Source organism: Panthera pardus, unplaced genomic scaffold, assembly GCF_024362965.1.
Source record: "Panthera pardus isolate Hobbes unplaced genomic scaffold, ASM2436296v1 HiC_scaffold_20, whole genome shotgun sequence".
Taxonomy (NCBI): Eukaryota; Metazoa; Chordata; class Mammalia; order Carnivora; family Felidae; genus Panthera; species Panthera pardus.
Genome location: NW_026526766.1, coordinates 79,789,863 through 79,816,044, shown reverse-complemented (window position 1 = coordinate 79,816,044; position 26,182 = coordinate 79,789,863). Strand labels below are relative to the sequence as shown.

Genomic DNA, 26,182 nt, shown 5'->3' with positions numbered 1-26,182 from the left:
TTATGCTTCTTTTATCCTGATTGCTAATTTTTGTGTATAAATTAAATAGTGAAATATATTTTATATGGCCCCATTAAAAAACACCCTTTAGTGACTCCATCTCCAAAGTGGATGTAGTTAATTAGTTTGTATCCTCTTGCCATCTGTGAAGAAGCATGGGCAGATGTAGTGAGGGTTCTAGAAGTATAAATTGTGGTACCTTGAGATGTGCATGGCATGCAGTATATCATTACAACAGTCTTATGCAATCAACATAATCATTTCCTTTTTATGGAAGAAAAGGCTGAGGGTTAAAGAAGTTAAGTAACCACTGAGATCATACTGATACTAATGAGTTGAATCAGGATTCAAACCCAGGTCTGTCTGTCTCCAGAACCTTAGCACTTAGCTCTCTTGATTTGTTTGGGGGATTATGGGATGTGTCTTTCTGTGGATATTTGAGTTTAGCCAACCTGACAAGCATACATAATATGGTAAACCAAGTAAAGAATAATGTATTGTCAATAACAGGCCAGCTTGAACAGGAGGCAAAGCTAGAGACGATTACTAAATTATTCTAGAGGGACTTCTGAAGGGACAAAGCCTGGTCCTGCGCTGGTTTTAATGGAAACCATGGAGAGAGTTTGATAGAAGTGGGATGGTGTCTCAGATGTCATGGAGCCAGGAAGAAGCACAATGTGGAGATGACCACGACAGTGGCTTGGCCACAGCAGACTGACCCAGAAACACTTTAGGGAGAGACAGTGACCACAATGAAGCATTATTTTACATTTGGGGACTTGCGGGGGGACAGACAGACTCAAGTGAACCTGTTGAGATTCTTCACAAATCCCATCATTCTCTTGTCAGAGGCCCCCTGGAGGTAAGACATTGAACAGGTAGAGAGGCTGCTGCTTTGGCATGCCCTGACGTGTTCAGGTTTGATCTTGAAGAAACATGGAGCCAAAGAAGCCTTGTGCGCATGGCACAACATTATGAAGATAGTGTTTGAAGATTATCCACAAGTCCTGTTCAGGAAGAAGGGTGGTGGAAAAAAGCCTTGCTGGGAGTTGCTTAATGTATCTTAAATATTTACTATACTACTTACACACCTGTTCAAAATATGTTTTTTGTGCCTTAGAAGTTAGTCTTTCTTAACAAGCCTGACCAGGTGTCATCACCTCAATGCCAGGCCAACATTGCATGTGCTTAATTTCAACAAAGTTCCTTAGCATTTACTGAATATTTCTATAAGACTGTCAACCGCATGTCATGTTTATGTGTAACTTCGGTACTTATAGTTGTTTTAAAAAATAAAACTTGCTTTTCTTTTCACTCAAAGGATCCAGCAGGGTCAGAAGTTGCCATGGTAGGAGAAAAAAATTATACTGGAATTATCACTTTTCCTGACTTCAAGATTCCATTTAATCCTAAGTATTTATTTTATTTTATTTTATTTTATTTTATTTTATTTTATTTTATTTTATGCAGATAATGGGTTTTTTTTATTGAATAACTGATCTGTGTAGTTGCTGAGACCACTATGTACAGACACAAGAGAAGGTGTTTTATTTCTTGGTCTCTTCTTACATGAAAGTGAAGGGCAATGTGTTTAAAAACAAGTGAATTTTCATGAAATCCTAAGTATTTTAACTTATTTTGGGGTAAAGTTGTTTCTCTTAAAAGCAGTGGAGGTGTCTGGGGTAATTGAACAGTCTGTGGAACCATTTACGTGTGACTGAAAGGTGCTGATGTACACAAAGATTTGTTCTGGCTATCCTTATCAGGCCCTATTGAGTATCCTTCCAACAGAAAGGAAGGTGGAGCCTGCTTGGGCTCTTGTGCATTGAGGCAGGGGGCCTGATGTAATAATGCCAGCTGTAAGCACCAAGCTAGTCTGCTGTATTCAGTTCAGTGAGCACCTTTTACAACAAAGTCCAGGCAGTAGACACTGTGGGAGACAGACCCTACCCCCTAAATGCCGAGAGTACAATAGAAGAAAGAAAAAAAATGTACAAAAGGAAGATGTCCACTAACATGTGTTTAATATTCTATAGTAGATTTGGAATTTTCTCTGACATTTATTCCCAGAACTTGGAAGATATTTTGAGATCCAATTTGAGAGTTACATTGCATAATGTCTTGAAAATGTAACACCTCAAAGCGGTATTTTACTGCAGTAAAAGAACTGACATTTATGGATCCTCTACTGTGTACCAAGCACTCTGCTAAGTTCTTTCTTATTGCCATTTTCAAGATAAAGAAATTAAGGCTCAGATAAATGTTTAGGCCTGTTCAAAACCACCCGACTTTAAATGGTGGACCTGAAATGGGAACCCAGATCTCTCTGGCCAGGTTCTTCCGTACTCTTTCCTTCTACCACACTGTCCCTCTAAAAGGAATTTCACTCTGGCCTCAGTTGTAAAATTTTCAAAACTATATATCTGTACCATTTTGGTAAGTTTCACCTGATCAAATGGTCCTAGAAATGTACCCTTGACTTTCTGGCATGTTATATAGTGTAACATATATTAATATGTTTAAACTTCAAGCTTGGTTCATCAAATGAAAAAACAATGCCTTTAAATGAAAAACATTTTCTAGCTAAATACTATGATATACTAGAGAGTGAGTCAGTAATATGAAAATAAATTTCAGTATATTTACAACTCCACCCAAAGTGCATATTTTTGTTTATAATTTTAAAACATCTTTCAAAAATAGTCTATTAATTAGGTGGTGCATAAATCTGAAACTGCTGTCAGGGTCGTCTAAACATGAAGTTGTGGTCAAGGGTTTTGGAGCCAGAGTAACAAAGTTTGAATCCCAGTCCCACCACCTACTAGCTCTGTGTCCCTGAGTAAGTTACTTCACCTCTGTGAGCCTCATTTCTCTGATGATAAAATGGGGATAATAATATAACTTGTTCTATGGTATTTTTTGAGGATTGAATGAGTTAATACATGTAAAGCTCTTAAAACGGTGCTTGGCCTATACTAAGTGCTCATTTGAATGTTACCTACAGTCATTGGATGAGTTAGAGATACATTACTTGGTGATACTTAAAGTTTTAAATGTATTTCTTTCACAGATACGGTTCATGGACAATTAAAGCTAAATACAAAGAGGACTTCACAACAACAGCAGTTGCAATGTTTGAAGTTAAAAGCCATGGTAATTTCTCATAAGTTACTGAGATTTCCAATGTGTATTTTTGAAAACTGTTCTCAATAATTTCATAGACTGAAGACTCATTAAAGAATAAATACAGGGCAGTGAGGAGTGGTAGACAGAAGTGGACTGGGGGACAGAAGGCCAAAGACCTGGGGCTCTTAATCTGGCTTACCTCAATTCGGTCACTGAACGCTCTGAACCTTGTTCCCTCGTCGTCATTCTGCAGAGAATCAAGTCCTGTAAGGAGGTAGGATTAGATAATGTTCTTGCAAGAACCATGGTTCTCTGACACTCTTAGGGATCATCTAGTCTGACCCCCTTGTCTGAAAATGAGGCCGGGTGAGGAGGGTCAGGCCCAGAGAAATGGGAAGACTGGTCTAGGTTTCACAACCACTTTGTCCAGGCCGACAAGGAGAATGGCACCTCCGACTTAGCCAGTGCTCCTTCCCATCAGCTGTAAAAATCAATGCTGTGTTTGGAAAATTACAATGTTTAGAAAAAAAATAAAGTATAACTTACTTTGGAAATATTAATTGTACTAATAACTAACTTATTAATAATTCCTTCTGTTCATTTCTCATAGGGGCTAGATTATTAATTTGTATGCTCTTATGTAAATTTCCTTTTGTTTTAATATGAAATTTATTGTCAAATTGGTTTCCATACAACACCCAGTGCTCACTCATCCCAACAGGTGCCCTCCTCAATACCCATCACCCACCCACTCCTCCCTCCCACCCTCCATAAACCCTCAGTTTGTTTTCAGTATTTAGGAGTCTCTTATGTTTTGGCTCCCTCCCTCTCTAACCATTTTTTTTCCTTCCCCTCCCCCACGGTCTTCTGTTAAGTTTCTCAGGATCCACATAGGAGTGAAAACATATGGAATCTGTCCTTCTCTGTATGACTTATTTCACTTAACGTAACACTCTCCAGTTCCATCCACGTTGCTACAAAAGGCCATATTTCGTTCTTTCTCATTGCCATGTAGTATTCCATTGTGTATATAAACCACAATTTCTTTATCCATTCATCAGTTAATGGACACTTAGGCTCTTTCCATAATTTAGCTATTGTTGAGAGTGCTGCTATAAACATTGGGGTACAAGTGCCCCTATGCATCAGTACTCCTGTATCCCTTGGTTAATTCCTAGCAGTGCTATTGCTGGGGTAGGTCTATTTTTAATTTTTTGAGGAACCTCCACACTGTTTTCCAGAGCAGCTGCACAAGTTTGCATTCCCGTTAACAGTGCAAGAGGGTTCCCGTTTCTCCACATCCTCTCCAGCATCTATAGTCTCCTGTTTTGTTCATTTTAGCCACTCTGACTGGCGTGAGGCGATATCTGAGTGTGGTTTTGATTTGTATTTCCCTGATGAGGAGCAACGTTGAGCATCTTTTCATGTGCCTGTTGGCCATCTGGATGTCTTCTTTAGAGAAGTGCCTATTCATGTTTTCTGCCCATTTCTTCACTGGATTATTTGTTTTTCGGGTGTGGAGTTTGGTGAGCTCTTTCTAGATTTTGGATACTAGCCCTTTGTCCGATATGTCATTTGCAAATATCTTTTCCCATTCCGTTGGTTGCCTTTTAATTTTGTTGATTGTTTCCTTTGCAGGGCAGAAGCTTTTTATCTTCATGAGGTCCCAATAGTTCATTTTTCTTTTAATTCCCTTGCCTTTGGGGATGTGTCAAGTAAGAAGTTGCTGCGGCTGAGGTCAGAGAGGTTTTTCCCTGCTTTCTCCTCTAGGGTTTTGATGGTTTCCTGTCTCACACTCAGGTCCTTTATCCATTTTGACTTTGTTTTTGTGAATGGTGTAAGAAAGTGGTCTAGTTTCATCTTTCTGCATGTTGCTGTCCAGTTCTCCCAGCACCGTTTGTTAAAGAGACTTTTTTCCACTGGATATTCTTTCCTGCTTTGTCAAAAATTAGTTGGCCATATTTTTGTGGGTCTAGCTCTGGGGTTTCTATTCTATTCCATTGGTCTATGTGTCTGTTTTTGTGCCAATACCATGCTGTCTTGATGATTACAGCTTTGTAGTAGAGGCTAAAGTCTGGGATTGGGATACCTCCTGCTTTGGTCTTCTTCAAAATTACTTTGGCTATTCAGGGCCTTTTGTGGTTCCATACAAATTTTAGAATTGCTTGTTCTAGCTTCGAGAAGAATGCTGGTGCAATTTTGATTGGGATTGCATTGAATGTGTAGATCACTTGGGGTAATATTGACATTTTAACAATATTTATTCTTCCAATCCACGAGCACGGAATGTTTTTCCGTTTCTTTATATCTTCTTCAATTTCCTTCATAAGCTTTCTATAGTTTTCAGCATACAGATCTTTTACATCTTTGGTTAGGTTTATTCCTAGGTATTTTATACTTCTTGGTGCAATTGTGAATGGGATCAGTTTCTTTATTTGTCTTTCTGTTGCTTCATTATTAGTGTATAAGAATGCAACTGATTTCTGTACATTGATTTTGTATCCTGTAACTTTGCTAAATTCATGTATCAGTTCTAGCAGACTTTTGGTGGAGTCTATCGGATTTTCCATGTATAATATCATGTCATCTGCAAAAAGTGAAAGCTTAACTTCATCTTTGCCAATTTTGATGCCTTTGATTTCCTTTTGTTGTCTGATTGCTGATGCTAGAACTTCCAACACTACGTTAAACAACAGAGGTGAGAGTGGACATCCCTGTCGTGTTCCTGATTTCAGGGAGAAAGCTCTCAGTTTTTCCCCATTGAGGATGATATTAGCTGTGGGCTTTTCATAAATGGCTTTTATGATGTTTAAGTATGTTCTTTCTATCCTGACTTTCTCGAGGGTTTTTATTAAGAAATGATGCTGAATTTTGTCAAATCCTTTTTCTGCATCGATTACAGGATCATATGGTTCTTATCTTTTCTTTTATTAATGTGATGTATCACACTGATTGATTTGCGAATGTTGAACCAGCTTTGCAGCCCAGGAATGAATCCCACTTGATCATGGTGAATAATTCTTTTTATATGCTGTTGAATTCAATTTGCTAGTATCTTATTGAAAATTTTTACATCCATATTCATCAGGGATATTGGCCTGTAGTTCTCTTTTTTTACTGGGTCTCTGTCTGGTTTAGGAATCAAAGTAATGCTGGCTTCATAGAATGAGTCTGGAAGTTTTCCTTCCCTTTTCTATTTTTTGGAATAGCTTGAGAAGAATAGGTATTATCTCTGCCTTAAATGTCTGGTAGAATTCCCCTGGGAAGCCATCTGGTCCTGGACTCTTATTTGTTGGGAGATTTTTGATAACCGATTCAATTTCTTCACTAGTTATGGGTCTGTTCAAGCTTTCTATTTCTTTCTGTTTGAGTTTTTGAAGTGTGTGGGTGTTTAGGAATTTGTCCATTTCTTCCAGGTTGTCCAGTTTGTTGGCATATAATTTTTCATAGTATTCCCTGATAATTGCTTATATTTCTGAGGGATTGGTTGTAATAATTCCATTTTCATTCATGATTTTATCTATTTGGGTCATCTCCCTTTTCTTTTTGAGAAGCCTGGCTAGAGGTTTATCAATTTTGTTTATTTTTTCAAAAAAACAACTCTTGGTTTCATTGACTATAAATTTCTTACTCAACTACTTAAACCATGTTCTCTGCTTACCAGGTTGATGAGGAGACAGAAAGGTATTTATAATTAGGAGAGAAGAGCAATCCCATGTAAAAATTTGAATTATTAAACATGCTAAAACCACAGCAACAGAATATCCTCTGAAGCAATTAAACTGAACTTTAGAGTTGCTTTGTTGACACTCTTAGACGCTGTTCAAATTTACAAAGTCCTTGCTCTATCTTTTCACTACCAGAGGGCATTTTTCTCTGACACAAAAAAGCAGCCAGTGGGAGCCTGGGTGGGTCAGTTGGTTGACCTTCCCACTCTTGATCTTGGCTCAGGTCATGATCTCATGGTTTGTGGGTTCCAGCCCTGTGTCAGACTCCATGCTGCTTGCGATTCTTTCTCCTTCTCTCTCTGAGCTTCTCCTGCTCATGCATACTCTCTCACTCTCTCTCAAAGTAAATTAACAACAACAAAAGGGCAGGCAGAACGTGAGACACTTGCTTTGCCCTTCTGCAGCCAGCCCCTCCCAATTTGTCCTGGTCACCATGGAGCCAAGTCTCCCTTCTCTCTGAAAGGCAGCTTCTCCTTTTGGGTTAAGCAGTCTGCAGAGCAGTGAATAAGTAGGATTGTGAAACCTAACGTTACTCCTTGAATGGGCAGAAGTGAAAGACATAGTCCTGTAAGCAGTCAAAAAGGATTCTTTGTGAGTTATAGCCTCAAAGAGCTGCACAGTCTAAAACTTCCCTTTGTTCTAATTCTCATTTTTGTAAGAAAGTTATTTTCTAAAGCTAATAACTAGAAGATGCCTTTCCTGAAAGTTGAAGATTTACACTTACATTTTGGACACTGAATGGAAAAGAAGAGTCAAACGCTAGATGCTAAAGGAGCAAAGAATTTCCAATTTAATAAACATTTATCAAACCCTATATGAAAGGCACTTGGGGCAAAGGTTTATACAGGTTAACAAGATCAGGGCTTGTCTTCATGGAGCTCATACTTTGATAGCAACACATGTGCTTTAATAAGGGCATCACTGCTAGAGCAGAAAGATGAGATTGATCCCTGATTTGAGTATAAAGAAGCTTCAGAAGCTTGATGATTGTCATAAAGAAGGATGGCTGTGTGACTGATACTGTTAAGTCCCATTGTACCGAAAAGTTTCTTGTTTGAAACATAGTTTAAACTGTATATCTTTTTTTTTTTTGCCTAGATTTACATTCAGTGAAACCACACTTCTTTATCTTAGTAGAACCAGAAAATTACTTCATTAGCCATAAAAATTTTGAGGACTTCAAGATTACTATAAAAGCTAGGTAAGAAAATAACTATTTTCAGATTAATGTAGCCCCTGAATGTGAAACAGCTTTAATTTCAAGAGTCAAAATTGACTGACTAGTAGTGCTTGCCTGAGGTCCTATGTTGAAAAAGACTTTGAGGTTCAATGTAAAAAATACTGTGATTAATCATATCTAATAGCTGTGGGAAGTAGATTCAAGGAGAATTGCCTGAAGTATATTGGCTGAGTTCAGTCTTGTAGTTATTCTACAGTCTTGTAAGCAAAGAACCCTAAAGATTGAAGTCATGGTGACTATTCGGATGACTATAACTGGTTAGCTATTAAAAATATGATATAAAAACCATTCAGTTCTTTATATTTATGACCTCATTAATATTAATTGATCATACAACTTAATTATCAAAAGCAGTTCTAGAACAGATTGAAAATGCTCAGAAGTCATACTTGGCAGATGAGCTAATGAGAACACAGACTTGCCTGTTTTATATTTAAATAGGGAAAGTTTGTGTTTTTCATGGACTCAAAGGCAAATATTGGGCTAAACTGAAAATGACACGTCTCCAGGTTGGATGTGATATTGCCCCTTTGGCTAAAAGGAGCACTGGGGAGTGGCTCCCTGTTGTTGCCACACCATGCCACAGTCATGGAAGAAGGTGGCTCTTTACAAAGAGACCTAGGTCCTAAGCTCACTTCTCCATGAACTTGCTGTGAATTTAAAACCGTGGGAAGTTGAGCAAGTTTGTTTTATCCCCCTGGGAACCAATTTCATCATCTGTCAATAGAAATAAAAACACTTACTTTCCCCTGCACCTGCAGAGTGTAACAATGAGATGTACTACTGTGTACACAGTTCAAGAGTACAAAGCAAATTTCGCATTTTATCTGTATGTCATTACTATAACTGCTTTATCAAAAAGCAATTAATTATATTCCGTTTTGACAGATATTCTTATAATGAGAATGTAACAGAGGCTAAAGTTTCTGTCTTTTTTGGGATAAGAGAAGATTTACATGGGAGTGGAAAAGAAATGATGCATGAAGCAACACAGAAGACAGAGGTAAAGAGAGATTGAGCTACCTTCACAGTCATGGAGAACTGAGGCAGTTCACCAGCACATGGAGACTGAAAGTGGGCTTTCACCCTCAAGAGTCCACGGAATTAAACAGAAGAGAACAAAACAAAACCAATAGAACTTCGGGCTTTGAGAAGTTCCACTGGTGAAAGCAGATAAGCTACCGAGATATTTGTCTTCAATCTAGAGAAGGTTCAATCAGATAGACAGTAATACCCAAATTCTAGCCTCAGATTCTGAATAGGATGAGACGTGATGTCGAATCAGAGATGTTCCATCTCTGATCCTGCAATATGACCTGAAGCTTCAGGCTTGAAAGAAATGACCTGAATATTAATCAGTTATAAGTATAGAATCAAGCTTATACTTTGTATTACCACAAGTTGTAACTACAATGTCATTGTCAGGTGAAGATTTTGCAGGCTGGTAAAAGCAGAATTTGTTATTCCCTCTCAATGAATTCTTCTCTAATATTATAACTTCTACCTTTTTGTTCCCCTTAAAAAATCAGCTGATTGATGGAGTTGCACAAATTAATTTTAATACTTCAAGGGCAATTAAGAAACTGTCATATAAAAGTCTAGAAGATTTAAATAACAAGTATCTTAATATTTTTGTGGAAGTACAAGAAAGTACAGGTGAGTTATTAAATTAATCTATCAAATTCATTTCTCACAGTTCTTGTTACAAAGTTTGAATAGAAATCTGCAGCTTATTATTGGTGCATTTTGGGGAAGTGCCTTTGCCAGATGAGCTCCACCAAAATACATGTCCACGAGCTCTGTGCAAGGGAAATGCTCATGAAAGTGATGACGCCCTACTCCCACATGCTAAGGATAGACTTTTATGTTTCAAAAAGAATAGAATGATGGTACCAGAAAATTTTACTTGCAACAATTATTCACATTATGAAAGCATCCCTGAGTCATTTGTGTGCTTGCTTACCTATTATTAAACATTTTACACATATCTTATACCATACTACCTGGTATTTGTTTGGATATTGCCTTGGAAATGAGAACCATCCACTTTACATGTGAGTGCCTCTTCTAACAGGATTATTGACTCCTTGAGGGCATGAGGCCCTGCTCAGTTATTTTTAAGTTAAAAATGGGATAAATAATCTGACAAGTGGTCTGGAACAGGAGAACACTGTATCTGAAACTGGTGAATGGGCGTCTTCCCAACCTCTTGCAAACTGTGCTTTACTGGTCATGGAGTGGCCAGGTTCTTCTAGGGCGACCATAACAATCATCGAGACTTGGGTTAATAACTGTGTGTGAAATGACCAAGGAATGAATGGATAGCTTGTCCTTATCCAAATAAAGAAATGCAGAGGGATGGAGTGGGTACCCGTGCAGGTCTATGTACTACAATGTAGAACTTGCCAAATTCTAAGTGACACATTTTATTACCTTAGGTACATTCTTCCAAGAAACCAAAATGACTGATATCAAATACGTCCTCTTACCTTACACACTGGATTTGGTTGCTACTCCTCTTTTCCTGAAGCCTGGAATTCAATACTGCATCAAGGTTAGATGATTAGAAAATCTAATATGGTGGATTTTATGGTCTGTGGGAGGACAGAGGAAAAGGATGTCTGATAGATCTTGCTTCTCTGTGACCTTCAGTACAGACCCATGAATAGAGGGTGAGGAATAGACAAGGCAATGACGAATGCTGTGAGGAAAACAATGGTCTTGATCCAGACATGGTAATAATTTCTTCCGACCCATGGCTTATGGGGCACATGGAGAAGTGCTCTGTTCTTATTAAATGTTCAATAACTGTACACTGATTGAATGTAATTCATATCATATATGCCTGGAGTGGTTAAAACATGACCTTAAGAGAACCACATTTGCTGAATTAAATCCTACAAAGTTTGTGCTTGGGACTGAAGGAGGGGATTATTTTGGGGGTTTTCTTTTCATAAAGAATCAATGTCAACCAATGAAATGGATTTGGTCAACAGGTACAGGTGAAGGATGCCTCTACCCATTTCGTAGGAGGGATTGAGGTAATCTTGAAAGCAAAAACAGTTGGTAAAACTCAGGAGAAGAGAGAACTGGATCCAATAAAAAGCACAACAAATTACAATGATGGAGTAGCTTCATTTGTGGTTAACATTCCCTCTGATGTGACAACGCTGGAGTTTAATGTGAGCTGAATTCTCATTTGTTGTATTTTCAAATGTCGCCTCAGTCTGTGTCATAGTGAGTACACAGGAAAGATACGTGAGATTTTATGCATAAATCTAGTGAACAACTCAGACATTTGACTTATAGGCACAGGCAATAACATGTAGTGTACTGAACATTCCATAAAGGGTGTGAATCTGTCAATTTTGTAATTAGGAAATAATTTTTTCTTATGCTAAACAAAATACTGCTAAAATCTAGAAAATTTAGAAAAAGAATTGCCAGGAGGATACAAGAATACAGTCTTCTCTTTTCCAGTATTTCCAGCTATCATCTCTCCCTCAGTTCCCATGCTAATTCTGCTAAAGAACAACCTACATTCTTCTCCCCGTTCCATACCTCCTCAGGCTGCTGAGATCTGGCTTCTGCCCCCACCATATCATTGAAACTGCTCTCACCAAAGATATCCATCAGCCATTTGCTATGACCACTGGATAGTTTTTAGTTCTTGTCTTTCTTCCATCTCTAAGACATTTGGTGTGATTGACAATTGTCTTTTTCTTTAAACAATGTTATGGCCTCTGTGATGCCACATTTTCTTCTTTCTTATTTTTCTTCTTTGCTTCCTTCTTTATAGCCTCCATTTTGGACTAATAATCCTTAGTTTGCCCTCTAAGTGGAAGTGATCCTTAGGGTTCTATCCAGACCTTCCTTTCTTCTTATGTGACACATTTTTTATTTGACATATTTCCTCTGTCGTTCCATCTGCTCTCATACCTTGTGCTGAAGACTCATCCTACAAGATTCCTACAGACACCATTTTCACCATATTTTTTTTCTTGGATATTTCAAAGAAGCTAAACATTGCTTTGTCTAAAACTGAGGACCACTACCAATCTCAAACCTAGACCTCCTCCCAGTGCCCTGTTCAGAGAATGGCCCCACAGCAAACCAGTTCCTCGCTCTCCTCCCACTCTCCTTACTGAGGCAAAGGGGGTGGAGTGATCTTTCTGAGACACAAATAGGACCTCAATTGACCTCATCCTTGCTGCCTTCTCCAAACTCATTGCTTGCCACTGTTCCTATGGCTCCTCAAACTCCAGCTTCACTGGAAAGTTTGCAGCCCCCTAACACCCAGTGCTCTGTTGCCACAAGCCCTTTGTAACCCTACCTGGACTCTCCAACCCCATTTCTCTGATTCCCTTGCTCCTACTTATTTGGGGGTCAGCTTTTAAATCGTGTCCTGCAAGAAGCTTTCTCTAAGTACCCTGTGCTAATCAGGGTAGGTATCCTTTACTCTCTGAATGCCTCAAGTTTTCAAATTTCTTAAGGGCAAGAGCTATGTCTATATTGTTCACCGTTGTGTCCCCAACAAGTAGCATAGTTCCTGACACATGTTAGGGACCACTAAACATTGATTGGCTGAATGTATATCTATTTCCAAACCTAAACAAGGGCCAAATGTTATAGTCTCCCTTTCCTCTAATAGCATGAACCATTTTTCCTTTACACTTGTTATCAAATTACCTTCCCCAGCAAATGACATCTAATTCTTCAGCTTCATGGAAAACATAAGTGGTTGTAATCTCTTGTTCAAGAACTGGCACAGCATGGCACATATATTTATAAGAGTGCCCTGTGACCCTGAACTTTACCCTCAAGAACAGATCTTGTTTACTCTCCTAAGAATTGAGATTATTTACCACCATTTCCATTCACAACCAATATCTCTATTAGCTTTTAAGAATTATTGATCTCACGGCTCATGGGTTCGGGCCCCATGTCCGGCTCTGTGATGACAACTCAGAGCCTGGAGCCTGCTTCAGATTCTGTGTCTCCCTCTCTCTCTGCCCCTCCCCAACTCACTTGCACTCTCTCTCTCTCTCTCTCTCTCTCAAAAATAAATATTAAAAAATTTTATAAAAAGAATTATTGCTACATCCCTTCCCATATTTTCCCCCTCTCCAAATTCCTAGTTCCTGCCAACCTGTGGCAGAAGGAAATGAGTCACTAAGCTGGCATGTCATTTAAGAAAGAGAGCCAACTTTAGATCTAAGATCTTTTCTTTGACTTCACTGCACTCTTCTACAATAGCCTAGATTTTCATAGTTAACTTTATTATTTTTAAAATTAACATCCTTTTCTGTAATCTCTTGATAATGTGGCTTACCATGATGTTAAGGCAGTAGAATACTAATTTGCCTTTTCATAAGATGTTGTGAAACTTGAGAGATGTATAAGGTATATGGATACATTCACACATGTCAAGCGCTAAAAGCCAGACCTGGCAGTAAATGGGTACTAGAAAAGTGTTAACATTTACCATCTTCATCATCATCATCACGTTAAGCCTCAGTGTTGTACTTTTTTTGACACTGTCTTTTTAGGTCAGAACTGATGATCCAGACATTCCAGAAGAATATCAGGCCAGCAATGACTATCAAGCTGTGGCCTACTCATCACATAGCCAAAGTTTCCTTTCCCTTAGCTGGACAGACAGTCACAAGAGTTTGCTTGTGGGAGAACATCTGAGCATAACTATTACCCCTAAAAGTCCATATGTTGACAAGATTACACACTACAATTACTTGGTAAGCTCAATAATATCTTACATTCACCCAGACCCCTGCTTGCAACATTTTCTTTACTTATGCAAATAATCCTTTAAATGATTTCTTACGTGACACAAAGTAGTACCCAATTGATATTTAGTGAATGAATGGATGAACTTACATAGCACTTTATAATCTGTAAAGTACGTTCACAAACATCCTCATAACAGAGCTCACAACACTTCTTTGAGCTCAGTGAACAATGGAACCAATTGGAGAGGTCAAATGACCTGCCATATGCACAAGTTTTTAGTGGTATGTTTAGGATTTTGTTCAAGGTCTTCTGAATCTTGGACTGATATTCTCTGCACAGCATGATGCCAAGGGTTGATCACAGCCTTCATTCAGTCCCCAGACTAGTCAGTGACCTCAGCAATGTTTCATGACCAACCAGAGCATTACCACGTTTTAGATTGCTAGGCCTTGCTAACATTCCTTAAGAACATGCCCTATTTGCAAAGGGAAGAATTGAAGTCCTGTGCTCAAGAACAGATATAGTGATTCCAGGCATTGCTCACTGCTGTTTAAAATACAAACTAGCAAGGATGGCAGCATGATATATTGAAAAAGACATGGGCTTTGAGTCAGAAAGATCAGAGTTCACTTCCTGGATAAATCCATGTTCAAAAACAAACCTTTAGAAGCAAATAGTTCCAACCTATCTTATTTTCAGTGACTGATGACATCATCTTGTTTACTAAGCCATTTGTTGGAGTAAGCAATAACCTTATCAATTCTGAGAGAGGAACCTTTTAAGATAATGGGGCAGTTTACATCTCTGAGCTTCAATTTCTACAACTTCTAAATGGGCTAATAAATAAAATCACAACATACAATTGTGAGGATTAAATATGTCCATGTATATATACCTAATGCATAGTAGATGCCCAAGGGATAGTAATTCTTTTTTTTTTTTTTTTAATCACTGCCTAATTACTAGTCCAACTTTAAGCCCACTTTGATAAATGTTTGTTGTTATGTATTTTTAGATTTCATCTAAGGGCAAAATCATACACTTTGGCACAGAGAAGAAACTCCCAGGTTCATCTTACCAGCTTTTAAACCTTTCTGTGACTCAGCACATGGTTCCTACAGCCCGTCTCCTGGTATATTACATTGTCACAGGACAGCAGATAACAGAATTAGTATCTGACTCAGTCTGTCTAAATATTGAAGAAAAATGTAGCAACCAGCTTCAGGTGAGCCACAGATACTCTCCTTAGCCTGAGGTCATCCTGAGTAACTGTTTAATTTCACCTTGAGATACTTTTTTTTTTTTTCAATTCATTTTAGATCTATCTGTCTCCAAATAAAGATATATATTCTCCAGGCGAAACTGTATCTCTCACTATGGAAACTCAGTCAGAATCGTGGGTAGCGTTATCATCAGTGAGCCGTGCTATAAATAGCATCCAAGAAAGAAGCAAAAATAACATGGAAAGAGTTAAGTAGAATAAATGCTGTCATTCCTGTCGTTACATGTCGTTACATGTTATTACATGGCTCGGGGCCAGGTGGCCACTCGTTGTTCTATGGGTCACTCATGGGAGAAAAATAAAGGAAAAAGATATGGTTGCACCAATGTCTATCTTCTCAGCTAAATTTAAGGATAGTAATACCAGCAGCTAACATTCATTGAACACTATATGCTGAGTATTATTGTAAGACCTTTTAATTTATTATACCATTGAATATTTACAACAATCCTATGAGATAAAAACCAACAATAAAGATATTTAAAATGTATTGAGTCCTTATTAGTGGAGTTCCTGTGTTATGAATGAGGAAAACTAAGTCACAGATTAGGTTTCTTGTGACCTGAGTAGAATCCCAGCACAGGATATAATCGAGTGAACTTGTTTGATCTGAGTTACCCATTTTGGTTATCCTTTTAGACATATAAAGGATAATGATCCAGTTAATTTACTCTCCAATTTATTTTGTTTTATATGAACACACTTTATTTGGGAATATCTTCAGTTAAATGCTAAAATGCAGTTTTCTCTGGGAATAAACTAAAATGTAATTAGATCCACATTCAGAAACCTTCAGATGCAATCAATTCCAAACTAGCTTCCTTTCAGAGACTGATGACATCATCTTGTTTACTAAACCATTTTTTAAAAATAACATCATTGACTCTCAGAGAGCAGCACGTGTGTGTGGATACCTTTTAAGCAAATCTATAAAATTAAATTTCTTACTCCAGGGCAGGGATATGAATAAAAATGCTGGGGTTTTGGTGAGTTGAATATATTAAAGTCAATGAAGAGGTATGGAGAGGGGAGCAGAAAAACAGGGGGTGGGGGGAGACTTTGTGGCCATGAATAGTTGTTTTGTCTGCTCCTGCCCCTTCCCCAGCCACTCTCAGGGGCCACTCGGGTCATGGTCACAAACTCTTCAGAGGAGCGAACCCTCGTCATCAAAAACAATTCGCTGGGTATCCCCAACCGATTTTAATGCTCTGCCCTATGTTGGGTAGAGGAAAACATGCGGTCTGATCCCCCTCAAAATTTAGAGCTAGAAAAGGACCATGAGAGGTAGTGAATGTTTTGTTTACTCATTCATTCACTCATACACTTGTGCAAAGGATATTTTATTAATTCAATGTACTGTACAAAGCTCTAAGAAGGGAGAATGTAAGCTGTTTCCTAAGAACTTCCATATCAAAGTTATATTGAATGAATTTTGATAGTATATATTCAAGAAGTGAAACCCAGTGAAATGCAGTAGGGTTTGGGAAAACCAGGGAACTAGATTTTAACATTTAATAAGTGAGAGACTTACAACTAACATTATCCCCAATTCAAGAATTCCTCATAATGGCCACTAACTGTTTTTCTTGGGGGGTGGGGAATGATTTCCTTTCTCAACAGATACTGCAATCTTTTGATAAAAGTGGCCAGGACTGTGGAGGAAGTGGTGGCAGGAATAATGCTGAAGTGTTTGACTTAGCAGGACTCACTGTCCTCACCAATGCAAATGGAGATGACTCCCAACAAGATGGTAATTAACTGTTTTCAACCAACTAACCTGAATATTCTTGTTATGAAAATACACCTCTTTTCCTGGACCCATACTAATTTTCCCTCCAAATCCTCCCTGTTCCACTGCGTAATTTTTTTAACTAAAAAAAAAAAAAAAATTATATTATTGTGGTAAAACTCCGAACATGAGATCTACCCTACTAACAAATTAAGTGAGGTGTTAAATACATTATTGTTGACTATAGGTACAGTGTTGTACAGCAGATCTCTAGAGCTTATTTGTCTTGCTTAACTGAAACTTTATTCCTTTTGATTAGTGACTCCCTATTGTCTCCTCCTCCAGTGCTTGGCAACCACCATTCCACTCTTTGATTCTATGAACTTGGCTATTTTAGATAGCTCATATAAGTGGAACCATGCTGGTTGCCTTTCTGTGACTGGCTTATTTCATTTAGCTTAATATCTTCAAGGTTCATCCATGTTAGTGCATATTGCAGAATTTTCTTCTCTTTTAAGGCTAAATAGTAGTACATGTATACATACGCACACATATATGTTGTGTGTGTGTGTGTGTATATGTATATAATGTGTGTGTAATATACATACACACAATGGAATACTATACATACACACTCTTTATTCATTCCTCTGTTAATGGACATGTAAGTTGTTTCTATACCTTGGCTTTTGTGAATGGGTGTTACAATGAACACAGGAGTGCTAGTATCTCTTTGAGATCCTGATTTCAGTTCTTCTTAGATAATAAGTATCTAGAAGTGGGATTGCTGGATCATATGGTAGTTCTATTTTTATTTTTTGAAGAACTTCTATACTGTTTTTCACTGCCTTACTTTGCATTCCCACCAACAGTGTGTAAGGGTTCAAGTTTCTCCACATTCTTGCCAACATTTATCTTTTTTTTTTCATCATACCCAGTTTGACAGATGTGATTTCTCATTGTGGTTTTGATTTGCATTTCTCTGATTAGTAACATTGAGTATTTTTTCATATACCTGTTGGCCATTTGTATATCTTCTTTGGAGAAATGTCTATTGGAGTCCTTAACCCACTTTTCAATTGAGTTATTAGGTTTTTTTGCTATTGAGTTGTAGGAGTTCTTTATGTATTTTGGAGATTAACCTTTTATCACATATATAGTTTGCAAATATTTTCTTCCCTTTCCTAGGTTGCCTGTTCACTCTGTTAGTTGCTTCCTTTGCTGTGCTTTTTAGTTTGATGCGATTCTACCTGTTTATCGTTTCTGTTGCTGTTCTTTTGTTGTTTTATTTTTATTTTGTAGCTCCTCAGAAATATTTTTTTCTTCAAATTTGTATTTAAATTCTAGTTAACATACAGTGCAATACTGGTTTCAGCAGTAGAATCCAGTGATTCATCACTTACATACAACACCCAGTGTTCATCATAACAAGTGCCCTCAATACCCATCACCCATCTAGCCCATCTTCCACCCACCTCCCTCCATCAACCCTCAGTTTGTTCTCTATTGTTAAAAGCCTGTTATGGTTTGTTTCCCTCTCTCTCTTTCTTGCCCCCCTCCCAAATGTTCATCTATTTTGTTTCTTAAATTCCACATATGAGTGAAATCATATGGTATTTGTCTTCCTCTGACTTATTTCGGTTAGCATAATACACTCTAGCTCCTTGCATGTCATTGCAAATGGTGTTGCTGTGCTTTTGATATCATATCCATGAAATCATTGTTATAACCAATGTCATGAAGCTTTTCCCGTATGTTTTCTTCTAGGAATTTTGGGGTTGTAAATCCTACATTTACATCTGTATTCATTTTGAGTTGATTTTTGTATATGGTATCAAACAAGGGCCCAATTTTATTTTTTTGCATGTGGACATCCTATTTCCCCAACACCATTTGTTAGAGAACTTCTTTCTCCATTGTGTACTCTTGGCACTCTTATTGAACATCAGTTGACCATATATGCATGAATTTGGTTTTGGGCTCTCTATTCTGTTCCATTGGTCTGCATGTCTGTCTTTATATTGGGATCATACTGTTTGATTACTGTAGCTTTGTAATATCGCTTGAAATCAGAAAATGTGATACCTCCAGCTTTATTCTCCTTTCTCAGGATTGATTTGGCTATTCATGGTCTTTTGTGCTTCCATATGAACTATAGAATTGCTTTTTCTGTTTCTATAAAAAAAATGCCATTGGGATTTTGATAGATTGCATCTAATCTGTAGATCATTTTTGGTAGTACAAACATTTTAACAATATTAAGTCTTCTTGTCTGTGAACATGGGATGTCTTTCCACTTGTTTGTGTCTTCTTTCATTTCTTTCATCAGTGTTTGTAGCTTTCAGCAAGCACATATTTCACCTCCTTAACTAGGTTTATTCTTAAGGTTTTTATGGAGAGGTACTATTGTAAATTAAATTGTTTTCATAATTTCATCTTTGGATAGTTCATTGTTACTGTATAGAAACACCACTGATTATGTAGATTTTTTTTATCCTGCAACTTTACTGAATAAGTTTATTAGTGTAATAGTTTTTTATGCAGTTTTTTTTTCTATATATATAACCATTTTATCTGCAAACAAGGACAATTTTACTTCTTCCTTTATGGTTTCAATGCCTTTTTTTTTCTTGCCTAATCACTCTGGCTAGAACTTCCAGCAGTATGTTAAATCGAAATGATGGAGAGTAGGAATCATTATCTTGTTCCTGATCTTAAAGGATATGCTTTTAAGTTTTTTCTTTTTTTTTTTTTTTAATGTTTATTTGTTTTCGAGAGAGACAGAGACAGAACGTGAGTGGGTTAGGGGCAGAGAGAGAAGGAAACACAGAATCCAAAGCAGGCTCCAGGCTCTGAGCTGTCGGCACAGAGCCCGACAAGGGGCTCGAAGTCACGAGCTGTGAGATCATGACCTGAGCCAAAGTCAGACACTCAACCGACTGAGCCACCCAGGCGCCCCCTTTTCAGTTTTTTACCATTGAGTATGATGTTAGTATGATGTTACCTGTGGGCTTTTTATATATGGCCCTTATTATGTTCAGGTACTTTCCTTCTATTCCCAGTTTGTTGAGACTTTTTTATCATGAAAGAAGGATGAATTTTGTCAAATGCTTTTTCTGTATCTATTGAGACAATTGTGTAGCTTTTATTTCTTTATTTGTTAATGTGGTGCATCACTGTGTATCACATTAATTGATTTTCATATTTTGAACCACCCTTACATCCCAGGTATAAATCCCACTTAGTCATGGTGTTTGAGCCTTTTCCTATGCTGTTGGATTCTATTTGCTAGTATTTTGTTGAGGATTTTTGTACTTATATTCATCAAGGAATTTTATTTTCTTGTTGGTGTCTTTGTCTTCGGTATCATGGTAATTTCGGCCTCATTAAATGAGTTTGGAAGTGTCTTTCCTATTTAATTTTGAGAAGAGTTTGAGAAGGATTGGAATTAATTTATCTTTACATGTTTGGTAGAATTTACCAGTAAAGCCACCTGGTCTGGACTTTTGGTTTCAGGGAGGTTTTTGATTATTGACCCAAAATTTGTACTAGTTATAGGGTTTTTTGGTCCTTCTGTTTATTCATGATTTAATCTTGGTAGGTTTTATGTTTCTAGGAATTTATCCATTTAATTTCTTCTGAGTTATCCAGTTTGTTAGCGTGTAGCTGTTCATAGTAGTCTCTTATGATCCTTTTTACTTCTGTGGCATCAGTTGTAATGTCTCCTTTTTCATTTCTGATTTTACTTATCTGGGTCTTCTTTTTTTCTTAGTTAGGCTAGCTAAAGGTTTGCCAATTTTGTTTATCTTTTCAAAATACCAAGTCTTAGTTTCATTGATTTTTTTTTTTAATATTTCATTTATTTCTGCTGTAATCTTTGTTATTTTCTTTTTTTATTTATTTATTTTTTTTTTTTTTTACTGACTTTGGATTTGGTTTGGTCTTTTTCTAGTTCTTTGAAGTGTAACATTAGGTTGTTTATTTGAGATCTGTCTTCTTTCTTAAATTAGGCATTTATTGCTATGAACTTCCCTCTTAGTACTGCTTTTGCTGCATCCTATAAGTTTTGGCATGTTGAATTTTTGTTTTTATTTCTTGAAGTATTATCTAATTTCCTTTTTGATTTCTTCTTTGACCTAATGGTTGTTCAAGAGTATGCTGTTTAATTTGCACATACTTGTGAATTTTCCAGTTTTCCTTCTGTTGTTGACTTCTAGTTTCATTCCATTGTGGTCATAAAAGATACTTGGTATAATTTCAGTCTTCTTAAATTTGTTAAAACTTATTTTGTGACCTAACATATGATCTATTCTGGAGAAGGATTGTGTGCCTTTGAGATTAATATATATTCTGCTGTTGTTGGTTAGAATGCTCTGTATATGTTTGTTAGGTCTATTTAGTCTATAGTGTTGTTTAAGTCCTCTGTTTCCTTATTGATTTTCTGTCTGGATGTTCTACCCATTATTGAAAGTGTGATACTGAAGTCTCCTCCTATTACTATATTGCTGCCTACTTCTCCCTTCAGTTCTGTCAATATTTGCTTTATATATTTAGGTGTTCTGATGTTAGATGCATCTTTAGTTGTTATATATTCCTGTAGATTGACTTTATTTATCGTTATATAATATCCTTCTTTGTCTCTTGTGACAATTTTGACTTAAAGTCTATTTTGTCTAAGTATAGCTGCCCTTGCTCTCTTTTGATTACCATTTGCATGGGATATCTTTTTCCATCCTTTACTCCCACAACACATTTCTGATAAGCTTGTCAGCACTCTGCATGAACCCCCCCCACCAGCATCCATGTCCCTCTAAGGAAGAGAGTCTGTCTTAGGTCAGATTAAACTGCTTCTGGATCTTTTCCTTTCTTGCATTGCTTTAGGGCCCTGTGATCAGACCTCACTTGTCTTCTTGGGGAGCACCTTAGAGGGGGTCTTGTTCTGTCAAACCACTTCCTGGCATGCCTTTCTCCTATCATTTGCCATAAAAGCTCAAGCTTCACCTTTTCTTCCAACCCCACTCCCAAGCTGGCCTTGGAGAATGACCTCTCCCCCTGTGCTAATTTGCTAGGGTTGCCAAAACAAAGTAGTACAGACTGGGTGGGTTAAACAACAGAAACTGTTTCCCCACAGTTTTTAGAGACTAGAAGTTCAAGGTCAAGGTGTCAGTAAGATAGATTTCTTCTAAGCCTTCTCTCCTTGGCTTACAGATGGCCACTTTCTCCCTGAGTCCTCACACAGTCTTTCTTCTGTGTGTATCTGTGTTCTAATCTCTTCTTATAAGGACCCACCCCATATTGGATTAAGGCCCACCCAATGACCTAATTTAACTTTAATTACCTCTTTAACAACCTCATCTCCAAATATTTTGAAGTACAGGGGGTTAGGACTTTAACATATGAATTTGTGGAGGAAAACTGAATTCAGCACCTAACAGTCCCTTTATACTCAGTCTGACGTTATAATATTAATAGAATGAAACCCCAATTTCATGTCTTTCTTTTTTAATTCTTTTTTAATTTTAATTTTATTTTTTAAATTTATATCAATTAGTTAACATATAGTGCAACAATGATTTCAGGAGTAGATTCCTTAATGCCCCTTACCCATTTAGCCCTTCCCCCCTCCCACAACCCCTCCAGTAACCCTCTGTTTGTTCTCCATATTTAAGTCTCTTATGTTTTGTCCCCCTCCTTGTTTTTATATTATTTCTGCTTCCCTTCCCTTATGTTCATCTGTTCTGTGTCTTAAAGTCCTCATATGAGTGAAGTCATATGATGTTTGTCTTTCTCTGAGTGACTAATTTTGCTTAGCATAATACCATCTAGTTCCATCCACATAGTTGCAAATGGCAAGATTTCATTCTTTTTGATTGCCGAGTAATACTCTATTGTGTATATATACCACACCTTCTTTATCCATTCATACATCGATGGACATTTGGGCTCTTTACATACATTGGGTATTGTTGATAGTGCTGCTATAAACATTGGGGCGCATGTGCCCCTTCGAAACAACATCCCTGTATCCCTTGGATAAATACCTAGTAGTGCAATTGCTGGGTTCTAGGGTAGTTCTATTTTTAATTTTTTGAGGAACCTCCATAGTGTTTTCCAGAGTGGCTGCACCAGCTTGCATTCCCACCAACAATGCAAAAAAGACCTTCTTTCTCCACATCCTCACCAACATCTGTTGTTGCCTGAGTTGTTAACGTTAGCCATTCTGACAGGTGTAAGGTGGTATCTCATTGTGGTTTTGATTTGTATTTCCCTGATGATGAGTGATGTGGAGCATTTTTTCATGTGTCAGTTGGCCATCTGGATGTCTTCTTTGGAGAAGTGTCTATTCATGTCTTTTGCCCATTTCTTCACTGGATTATTTGTTTTTTGGGTGTTGAGTTTGTAAGTTCTTTATAGATTTTGGATACTAACCCTTTATCTGATATGTAGTTTGCAAATATCTTCTCCCATTCTGTTGGTTGCCTTTTAGTTTTGCTGATTGTTCTCTTTGCTGTGCAGAAACTTTTTATTTTGATGAGGTCCCAATAGTTCATTTTTGCTTTTGTTTCCCTTGCCTCTGGAGACATGTTGTATAAAAAGTTGCTGCGGCCAAGATCAAAGAGGTTTTTGCCTGCTTTCTCCTCGAGGATTTTGATGGCTTCCTTACATGTAGGTCTTTCATCCATTTTGAGTTTATTTTTGTGTATGGTGTAAGAAAGTAGTCTAGGTTCATTCTTCTGCACGTCGCTGTCCAGTTTTCCCAGCACTACTTGTTGAATAGACTGTCTTTATTCCATTGGATATTCTTTCCTGCTTTGTCAAAGATTCGTTGGCCATACGTTTGTGGGTCCATTTCTGGGCTCTCTATTCTGTTCCATTGATCTGAGTGTCTGTTTTTGTGCCACCATATTTCGTGTCTTTAGATTTTTGTGATATCCAGGATAGGGACAGGATTTTACTGATTTTTGTTGTTTCCTAACTGGGAGACAAAAGGCACTCACTAAGTGTTTTAAACAGATGAACAAACACCTTAAAAATGTGTGTATTTGATGCTTTCTGTCTTATTATGTTTGAGCTTCTTGAGGTCATACTTTAGCAAAGAACAAATAATAATAGTGCTACCAAAAAATATGCTTACTCTGCTCTTGTACATCTCTGTTTTACGGGTATACAGATCAGAATTGTTGTGGGAAATAGAACAGATCTCTGATAAAATATACACAGTCCATTCTGTGAACTGGTCATTTAGATAATCTGATGGAAGCATTTATTCTGAGGTATGTTCTCTCTCTCTCTGTTTTTTAACAGGTGGATTGTTGGAGAAAATTCCCAGATCAAGAAGAGAATTAAAAGAGAAAATAGAAAGTCTAGGTGATCCAAAGTTTCATGTTGTTTTCAGAGGTTATGATGAAGTGATCCAGGATCTGCTACATTTTCTCATTCTAGCTAATTGATGTAGACCAGATGAAAAGATCTGTAGGCACACCCAGCTTTTGCTCTTTATAGGAGTAAAGCAAACTGGTTAAATTAACACACATTTACTTCGCAGAGTCTTAACTTAAAAGAAATAGGTCACCACCATAGCCATTCTCTATAGTGATGATAAAGTTGCTTTCTAATTGTCTCATAGATCTTCCTCTCTCTCTCAGAGTAGCTGGTGCAGCAGTTAAATGTGTAGCTTCCCCCCACATTCTCACAAAAGCTAGGTCTGATGAACTTTAGGTTGAAATAATAGCTAATGCTAATTGAGGACTGACTACATGCCAGGCACTGTGGATGCCTCATAATCAGATTTTCTCCTTAAACACTCACACCAATCTCATGCAGTAGGTACTCTTATTACCTCCATTTTCCAGATGAAATCATCAAGGCCCAGAGAATTTAATACTAAGTAACATGTCCAACATCTTGGGATAGTGAGTGGCACAGGTCAGATTGACAGCAGAGCCCACTACACTAGTGACTGCTGTGCTCTGCTGGGCACTACTTCTATCCTTTGGATGTTCAGAACCTGTCCGGGTCACTTGGAAGATGCGTGTGAAAGAACTGATTTAAAATTTTTTTTTTTTAACATTTATTTATTTTTGAGACAGAGAGAGACAGAGCATGAACAGGGGAGGGGCAGAGAGAGAGGGAGACACAGAATCAGAAGCAGGCTCCAGGCTCTGAGCCATCAGCCCAGAGCCTGACGCGGGGCTCGAACTCACGGACCGCAAGATCGTGACCTGAGCTGAAGTCAGATGCTCAACTGACTGAGCCACCCAGGCGCCCCTTTTTTTAAATTTTTTTTTTTAACATTTATTTATTTTTGAGACAGAGAGAGAGAACTGATTTTAATATAGCACTTACATTTCAGTTATACTATCAATAATGTCAAGGAGTTACAGATATTGTGCTTTAATAATAACAATGATAATATTGTCATTAGTATATGTCATTAATAATGACGATAATATTATTAGTAGAATAATGATGATAATAATATTATTATAAAGCGCCCCCCCCCATTTCCAGCAGGGATTTGCCACAAAAGCATATTTAGAAGGCATCACATAAAACAATGTTTTTAGAATTAGAGACCAGGTTTGGGTCTCAGCTTACTACTTACAGCTAAGTGATCTTTGACAAGTTAAATGGAGATAATTTTTCTCTGCTCTGCTCTTAGGAGAACTGAATGAGATCGTACAGGTAAAGCACTTAGCTTAGGAGGAACTAATGTTTAATGCTTTATTCTTTTTATTTTTTATTGCTTTAAATTTTTTGATGCCTATTTATTTTTGAGTGTGAGAAAGAGAGAGAGAGAGAGAGAGAGAGAGAGAGAATGAGCGAGAGGGGGAGGGGTACAGAGAGGGGGAGACACAGAATCCAAAGTAAGGTCCAGTCTCCGAGCTGTCAGCACACAGCCTGATGCAGGGCTCAAACCCACGAACCACGAGATCATGATCTGAGCTGAAGTCAGATACTTAACCAAATGAGCCACCCAGGTGCCCCAGTGCTTTATTCTTTTTAAAGCTCTTTCTCACCAAAGCCACACTCTGACCGAGGCTAGGCAGAAACTATAATCATTTAATGATGGCAAAATGAGTTTCTGAAAACTGAACTGTGTTGCAAAGTCCAGATGACTGGAAGAGGTGGGGCAGCTACAAGTGTCAGAGCTTCTATTCTGTGGCCCAGTGGCCTTTTCACTACATGATGCTGCCTCTTAGCTCCAGCCCCGGCCCTGCCTCTTAGCAGCTACACCCACTGGGACAAGTCTCTTCCCCTATCTGTACTATTATTTCCTCCTTTCTAAATGACAGAGAAGACATGACCAAGTCTAAGGTCCCTTTCAG

The 26,182-nt window shown here is 37.7% G+C and overlaps 1 protein-coding gene across 1 annotated transcript in view; it reads left to right on the top strand.

Moving 5' to 3' along the window:
- Window positions 1-26,182, top strand: part of LOC109269880 (complement C5-like) — a 42,697-nt gene that overhangs the window by 5,226 nt on the left and 11,289 nt on the right. Inside the window, exons 5-16 of the mRNA XM_053908244.1 lie at window positions 1,322-1,413; window positions 3,071-3,153; window positions 7,953-8,055; window positions 8,983-9,097; window positions 9,624-9,750; window positions 10,533-10,648; window positions 11,091-11,276; window positions 13,644-13,847; window positions 14,858-15,067; window positions 15,162-15,311; window positions 16,745-16,874; window positions 24,159-24,221. Of these exons, the coding sequence (XP_053764219.1) occupies window positions 1,322-1,413; window positions 3,071-3,153; window positions 7,953-8,055; window positions 8,983-9,097; window positions 9,624-9,750; window positions 10,533-10,648; window positions 11,091-11,276; window positions 13,644-13,847; window positions 14,858-15,067; window positions 15,162-15,311; window positions 16,745-16,874; window positions 24,159-24,221 (1,579 nt within the window). The remainder of the gene's footprint in view (window positions 1-1,321; window positions 1,414-3,070; window positions 3,154-7,952; window positions 8,056-8,982; window positions 9,098-9,623; window positions 9,751-10,532; window positions 10,649-11,090; window positions 11,277-13,643; window positions 13,848-14,857; window positions 15,068-15,161; window positions 15,312-16,744; window positions 16,875-24,158; window positions 24,222-26,182) is intronic.